The sequence below is a fragment of the Otolemur garnettii genome, unplaced genomic scaffold (genome assembly GCF_000181295.1).
Source record: "Otolemur garnettii isolate 467f Iridium unplaced genomic scaffold, OtoGar3 scaffold00025, whole genome shotgun sequence".
NCBI classification, from domain to species: domain Eukaryota; kingdom Metazoa; phylum Chordata; class Mammalia; order Primates; family Galagidae; genus Otolemur; species Otolemur garnettii.
Window position 1 is genome coordinate 20409065 of NW_003852420.1, and position 7905 is coordinate 20416969.

Genomic DNA, 7905 nt, shown 5'->3' on the forward strand with positions numbered 1-7905 from the left:
CGGGTGCCTGTAGTCCCAGCTACTTGGGCGGTGGAGGCAGGAGAATTACTTGAGCCCAGGAGTTAGAGGTTTCTGTGAGCTGTGATGCCACTGCACTCTACCCAGGGCGACAGCTTGGGGCTCTGTCTCAAAAAACAAAAACAAAAAACTGTAACACCAAGAGGTGTTCACTGGGGCTCAGCAGTGAACACGGCAGGAAGATGCCTGCATATACCTTCCTTCTAGTGGGGAAGACAAGAGTCACAGACAAGGAAGTGAGGGGACCCTTGCAGCCTGTGATCAGTGCTGTGAAGCAAACAGGCTGGCAAGGGGCTAGTGATAAGGGTGGGAGTGGCAGAGCCAGTCCTGAGCCAGTTATCTCTTCTGCAAGGTTATTAATGTTATTGATGCTGGGACAGCCAACCCAGGCTTGGCTTCCAGGGTCTCATAGTCTAGTTGGACAGACGATACAGGTGAGCAGGGCAGGTATAGTGAGCAGGGGGGGTGGGCCCAGCATGATTGCCAAGGTGGAGCATTGTCCTGGTCCTGTGGAGCCAGGTCTCCTGAGGAGCAGGGAAGGGACAAGCCCAGGTACAAGCTGGACTATCTTACTGGGCATACTGGAGGCTGGGAGGTGGAGCTGTGGGCCTGTGGGCTGAGTGTGCTGTGTGTCTGCCCCCAGGCCGGCCTTACCGTGGCAAGCCCAGCGACATGTGGGCCCTGGGCGTGGTGCTCTTCACCATGCTGTATGGCCAGTTCCCCTTCTACGACAGCATCCCGCAGGAGCTCTTCCGCAAGATCAAGGCTGCCGAGTACACCATCCCAGAGTGAGTCCTGCCTCCCTGGGATGGGATGGGGTGGGGCAGAGGAAAGGGAAACAGTACAGTGAGCCTGGGCATCCTGGGTCATGTGACCAAGCACCTCCACACCAGCTGAGCCGCCTTCTCTCACCCTGTGTCAGGGACGGGCGGGTTTCTGAGAACACCGTGTGTCTCATTCGAAAACTACTGGTCCTCGACCCCCAGCAGCGCCTGGCTGCTGCTGCTGTCCTGGAAACCCTCAGTGCCATCATTGCATCATGGTAAGTGGACAGGCACTAGGCCGGGCAAAGGCTCAGTTCTCAGGTGCTTTGTCCATCCTGCCCAGAAAAGTGGCCTATGTTCAGCCTGTTTCTCTGCAAGGCACAGATTTCCAGATTCTCCCTGAGGGCAAGGTCAGGAAGAGGCAAGCAGAGGTCAGGGCCAGGCACTTCCCACGTGCTAGTCCATGGCAAGTGGGGCATGGGCACCACCTCTCTGAGTTCTCACCCACCACCTTCCAGGGAGAAAGTAAAGTATCCCCTTTATTGGATGAGAAAACTAAGGCTCCAAGCAGCAGTCAGTCCTGTCAGGAACCCAACCCGGGTCTGTCTGACTCCAGCCAAGTCTGGGACCAGTGGTGACCTGGCCTCTCTCAGGCTGCCTGGAGCCAGCCTGACTTGTCCTCCTCCCTTGCAGGCAGTCTCTGTCATCTCTGAGCGGGCCTTTACAAGTGGTTCCTGACATTGATGACCAAGTGAGCAATGCTGACAGCTCCCAGGAGGTGAGTTGGGGGCATGCAGGGCAGGGGCAAACATGGCAGCTCCCTGCAGGCCACAGGGCTTCCTCAGCTTTCTTCCTCACCCTGAGGTGCCTGGGGCCTGTCTTGGGTCTGGTGCAGCTTGAAATCTGCAGCCTGAGAGGCCTGTGGGGCAGCCGACCTGCAGCCAGCTCCTGGGAGCCCCAGCCTGGCCTTCCTGGCTTCCTCCTCCTACCCACGTCACATTTCTCTGCCCTCCCTCTGACTCACTGGGTGTCTCTACTCTTCCTACTTTTCATTTTTCAGATGATTCATTTCTACCTGTTTTCTCTCCTCCCTGTTCCTCGCACTGCAGAAAAGTGCTAGGCTGGGGCTGGGGGCAGAGGCCTGGGTGCAAGGCAGCAGCTGGTGGGTGATCTTAGGGTGCCCCCTGGAGGGCAGGGATTGGCTGGAGCTGGGATGTTGGAAGGACCTTCCTTCCCTGGCCCACCTTGGAGCTCCACATCAAGCAGTGGGCAAGTAGCACCAGGCAGGACTATTCCTGGGACAGCAGCTCAGCCTCCTAGTCCTTGAGAAGAGAGTTCCATTCCTCACCCACTCTAGCTCCCACCATTTCTGGGCTGTGCAGCTGCTAAAGTAATGATCACTAGCATGCCTTGAATACCTGCCTGCAGCACAGCCAGTCAGTCCTCACAGCGAGTGGTCTGTGTGCTTAGCCTCGTTTGATAAAAGAAGAAACTGAAGTTCAGTGAGGTGAAGTGATTTTCCCAAAGTCACACAGCTTGGAAGAACCTAAGTCTGATTTCAAAGCCCTGCTTTCCCTCTCCCGTGACCATCAGTTTCTGTGAGCATCTGCCTGGCCTGTGCCAGAGAGCTCAGCCCAGCATATGTGGCTGTCTAGGTGCTGAGCACCCGGCCGGAGGCCCTGCTCTCACTTGACACACATCAGCCGCCTCAGGCACAGAGAACCTCTGCGAGGGGTAAGGAAGCTAAGGCTTCCGAGGCAATGTGACCTGTCCCAAAGTCAATGAGTTGGGAAGAGGGGCCCAAGTCAGATCAGGGACTGGAGCCTGTTGTATGACACCCAGGGGGGCAGCCAATGAAACAAGTCTGGGTGGGCTGGGGGGCTTCAGGGAGGTAGCTGCCCAGTGAGATGGGCGGTTGCCCTGGGAGGAGAAGCCTCAGGGAGCGGCACTGCCAGCTCTCACTCCACTCTTCTGTGTCTGCTCTTCCGTCTTTATCTTGGTTTGTCTGTCTCGCTCCTTTCCCCTCGGCCTCTAAGGCGAAGGTGACAGAGGAGTGCTCCCAATACGAGTTTGAGAACTACATGCGCCAGCAGCTGCTGCTGGCTGAAGAGAAGAGCTCCATCCACGAGGCCCGGAGCTGGGTGCCCAAGCGGCAATTTGGCAGCGTGCCGCCGGTGCGACGGCTGGGCCATGACGCACAGCCCATGACCTCCTTGGACACAGCCATCCTGGCACAGCGCTACCTGCGGAAATAGCAGCCTGAACCAGAGGCACCAGCACCACCCGCACCTCTTCCAGCCCCAGGCCCAAGACCTGGCTATCAGGGCTGGGCCCTGTAGTGTTGGACTCTCCCGGCTGCAGTGGGACAAGACAGGGACGGGGACAGCCCAGGTCACACGTAGGGTCAGCAGAGGTACCACAAAGCTACCTTTTGGGATGATTGCTTGATTGTTTGGTTTTTAAATCTGAGAAGCCTAGATAACTAATCTGCTTTTAATCATGACGTTTTAATCTACCTCTGTCTCTTTAACCATGCTGTCTCTGGACTGAGTGAAAGGGAGGAGGAGGAAGCCCACCCGCCCACCCTGGCCTGACCCCACAGTCCAAATAAGCTGAGAATGCAGCTCGCTGCTGGCCCCACATGAGCACCATGCTCCCTGCTTCCTCCTTTGGGCCCCCCTGCCCAGCCTGTCTCCCTCCCTTCTGACCCTAGGCCCCTCAGTCTAAGCTTTGGAAAATCTTCACCTCATCTTAAGCCGAATTCAAATATATTTATTTTTTTACTATAACCAACTTCTCTCCCATCTCTAGGTGGCTTGGCCCATGGCCACTCCCTGTCCCCAGCCTGGCTGGATGGCAGGGAGTCTGCAGCCCACCATGGGCTCCCTCTTCACCCCAGGCACGGAGAAGCCCTCCTTGCCAGCCCCTCTCCACTTTTAGCCCACCAGACCCTCTCTGTTTCTGGTGGTAGGGAGGCCTTTCTAGACTTGGCTCTTTCTTCTGTCTCAGTAGCTTCTCTGAGGTGCTGTGCACACGCATTAACCTGTTTCCTTCTCCAGCCTTCACTGTGGTACCGAGGTAACGTGGACTTGCAATGTGAAGGGGGCATGGCGGTCGGGCCGGGAAGTGCTGTGTATCTGCTGCGGCCCTGCCTGCAGCTCTCTGCCCCAGGCTGTGTTCAGAGGATAGTGAGGCATCTCCCCTGTGCCCTTGCCTCATAATAGACACGGTGTCTCTCCCAGCAGACCCTGGCCAGGGTCCTCCACAGAGCCTGGGGAACCCTGCCCTGCCTGGCACGAGAACAGCCCTGCTGCCCTTATTGAGCCGAGATTTTGAAGTGGATGCCCGTCTTGCCAGAAATGCTGTTCTCACCAGAATGCCCTCCTTTGCCCCTCACTGGACTTGGCCCTGCTCAATGCCAAGCAGAGACCCTTCCCCGGAGGCCTATCCCTATGGCCCTCAGAGAGGCTGAGTGTCCCTCCAAGCAGCCCTTGGATCCTTCCCACCTAGCTCCCTAGTGGGAAGGCAGCTGTGTTCCCAGAGTGAGCTGCCCTCCTCCCCCAAAAAAGCTGACTCACTGTGAGTGACCTTGGGCAAGTTCCCAAACCTCCTTGTGCCTCAGTTTCCCCATCTGGAAAAAATGGGGCCACCTCTTGCCAGCAGTAGCAGGGCTGCCCACGCCCCTTCTTCCCCATACCCCCATCCAGCACTTGGGCACCTCATGCCTCTGCCTCAGTGGGTCTGTGGGAGCCCACCTGAGCCCAGCACTTACTCCCCCGAGCACTGAGCTCTGCCTCTGCCGCAGTCTAGCCACTGAGGGCGAGGGTAATGTGCCGTGGGGTGGGGGATGCCCTCTTTTCTATATTTATTTCATAAGGAAATGTCTCCTGAGGGAGCAGAAATGCAGGCCAGCTGAGGGTTCCCAGCCCTGACTGTCCTCCCGTGAGGGTCTAAGGCTTGGCCAGGGCCCATCCCAGGCCCACCTCGGGCCTGCTTTCCATGTGTGGTCTTTCTCCTCCTCGTCAAAGCAATATCCTCCAGGCCTGCAAAGCCCTATCAGACAGACTGGTCCCTTCCAAGGTCAACTCTTGTGTCTGATTACATTTTTGGAGAAGCAAATGAGAGGAGGATGGGTCTGCCCTCACTGAGTATCACACACACGCTGAGAGAAGTCCTATTGTAAAGAAACAAAACAGAAAAAAAATCACAAAAAGTTTGTATAAAGACATATTTTTGTACTACATGGGGGACTCTTCCTGCATGTCAGCAATAAACTCCCTGATCTGGAGCCACTGTGGTCTGTACTGTTCTTGCCTTCGCCACCGTGTCTGGCCCCTGACCCAGCTCGACCTCCCTCCCATCCCAGCTGCGCCTTGCAAGATCCCTGCAGCATATGCCCCCTCTGTGCCCCCCACAGCCAGCAGATGGCACCCAGCACCACTGTCCTGAATGGGGAGGGGAGGGAGAACCATCAGTTGAAGCGCCCTGACCTGTGCAGGCAGTAGGGGTCCCAGAGCTGCTGCAGCTGGGAGTCTTGAACCGTTCTCTGCCAGACTCTATCTGGGGTGAGGGGAGGTAGCCAGATGGAACCTGCCCATGTGCCCACATGCCCACACAGGGCAGCTGGGGTGACCCAGGCCAGGCCTTTTCCTGAACCACCTCCCTCCCATCCCCTCCACAGGGAGCCAAGGGTTTCCTTCCTTCCTTTCTTCTTTCCTTCCTTCCTTTGCCTAAATTTAGACTACAGATTGAGCGTCATTCTAGCAGTGAAGCTAGAGATGGGCTGACCCCTCTGGGATCACACCACAGCACCCTCGCAGACACACTTCTGTGTTCAGGAGCCCTCATGGGTGCCAGTCACAAAAGGAACAGAGACCTGGGCAGGCAGAGTCCCTTCCTAATCAGGGGTCTACACAGCAAGAGGGGTGGCACCTCTCCAAGATGTGAGAACACTATGATTCCCTAGCAATGCTTCAGGGAAGGCTCAGCCCCAAGCCCCTCGTCCCCACTTTTACTCCACAGCCCCACACCTGCCCCAGCAGCCAGGCGTCTGTACAAGCTTTGCCCATTACATTTGTCCTTATCTGTCCTGGAGGCACTGTGGGAAGGTGCCCTTGCGCCCAGCCCACCACTGTCACTCTGGCATCTTCAGCCTCATTCCTGTGAGCCTCCATTCAGTGCAGACATTACCCAGGCACCTGCAGGTGTCAGGCTGGCATGTAGTACACAGACAGCAGTTCTGTGCAGCCCAGGGCTTCATCATGCTCACACCTGTATCCTCAGCACCTAGGACGGGCCTCCGGCACACACACACACTCCAGAACTGTTTGACATTGCTTTTTTTTTTTTTTTTTTGAGATAGGGTCTCACTGTCATCCCCAATAGAGCACAGTGGCATCATAGCTCACAGCAAACTCTTGGGCTCAAGTGATTCTCTTGCCTCAGCCTCCCGAGTAGCTGGGACTACAGGTGCCCATCACAATGCCCAGCTATTTCGAACTGTTTGAGTTATTGACCTGAACTCAGATCGCTCTTGACAAGTTTTTATTGTAAGCCCTGGATGCAGAGGAAGGGGAAAGCACCGGAAAGATGGGTAAGACCAAGAAACTCTTGAGGGGGCAAACGAAATAAGAACTGAGAAGTTTCCATGATCTTTAGCCACACGTGGTCTCCAGTGTCATCAGGGAATGCAGTTTCAGAGAGAAGCCAGCTAGGGCTGTCAAGCTGAAGTGGAAAAGGAAGTGAGGAAATGGAGTCTTGGTGGCTGAGTTGTTCAGGCTCCAAAGCCAAGTTAGCCTTGCCTTTATTATTTTTTTTTTTTCTGTTGAGACAGTCTCACTATGTCGCCCTTGTTAGAGTAGCTGGGACTACAGGCAAGCATCACCATGCTCAGCTAATTTTTTCTATTTTTATTTTTTGTTTTTGTTTTTTTGGAGACAAGAATCAGTCTCACTTTGTTACCCTTACTAGAGACATGGCTTCATACCTCACAGCAACCTCTAACTCTTGGGCTTAAGCAATTCTCTTGTGTCAGCCTCTCAAGTAGCTGAGACTATAGGCGCCTACCACAACACCTGGCTATTTTTTGTTGCAATTGTCATTATTTAGCTGGCCAGGGTCAGATTTGAACCCACCACCATTGGTGTATGTGGCTGGTGCTGTAACCACTGTGCTATGGGCGCTAAGCCTAGCCTTGACTTTCTGTCTGTCTCCCTCATACTCCACCGCTGCTCTACTGGTCCTACCTTTAGAACATAGGCAGAATCTGACCACCACTCATAGCTCCACAGCAGCCACCCTAAGCCCCCACCTCTCACCTCCAGGTCTCCCCTCTTCCACTCTTCCCTGGCAACAGTCCAAGTGCCACATGGCACCCAGAGTAAGCCTTTATTTATTTATTTATTTATTTAGAGACAATCTCACTCTTGCCCAACCTAGGAGTGCCATGGCGTCAGCCTAGTTTACAGCAACCTTAAACTCCTAGGCTCAAGGGATCCTCGTGCCTCAGCCTCCCAAGTAGGTGAGAATACAGGTGCGCACCACAATGCCTAACTTTTCTATTTTTAGTAGACATGGAGTCTCTTGCTCAGGTCAGCCTCGAACTCCTGAGCTCAAGCTTAAAACCCTCTGATGGCTTCCATCCCATGCAGAGTAAAATCCAAAGCCCTGTGTGGTTTATGAAACACTGCACCAAGGGGCTGTACACCAGGCTGCTTGGCCCTGACCGCTCAGACCCTCACTCCTCACCCAGGCCTCCTGAGCCTGAACAAGCCACACATGTTTCCACCTCATAGCCTTGGTATTGGTTATTCTTTCTGGAAGGCTCTTCCCCCAAATCTTCCATGTCTCCTTACCTCATTTCATTCAAAATGTCCCCTCCTGGGGCAGCGTCTGTGGCTCAAGGAGTAGGGTGCCAGCCCCATATGCCAGAGGTGGTGGGTTCAAGCCTGACCCTGGCCAAAAACTGCAAAAAAAAAAAAAAAAATGTCCCCTCCTCAGAGAGCCCTTCTCTCACCTGTCCATCTGATTTTTTTTTTTTTTTGAGACAAGAGTCTTGCTCTCTGGCTTGGGGCCTATAGCTCAGTGGCTAGGGCACCAGCCACATACACCAGGGCTGGCGGGT

The 7905-nt window shown here is 54.9% G+C and overlaps 1 protein-coding gene across 1 annotated transcript in view; it reads left to right on the top strand.

Moving 5' to 3' along the window:
* STK40 (serine/threonine kinase 40) overlaps nucleotides 1-3297 on the top strand; it is a 49626-nt gene extending 46329 nt beyond the window's left edge. Inside the window, exons 8-11 of the mRNA XM_003788169.3 lie at nucleotides 662-806; nucleotides 941-1060; nucleotides 1476-1560; nucleotides 2819-3297. Of these exons, the coding sequence (XP_003788217.1) occupies nucleotides 662-806; nucleotides 941-1060; nucleotides 1476-1560; nucleotides 2819-3037 (569 nt within the window). The 3' untranslated portion in view covers nucleotides 3038-3297. The remainder of the gene's footprint in view (nucleotides 1-661; nucleotides 807-940; nucleotides 1061-1475; nucleotides 1561-2818) is intronic.
* The last annotated feature ends 4608 nt before the right edge of the window (nucleotides 3298-7905 follow it).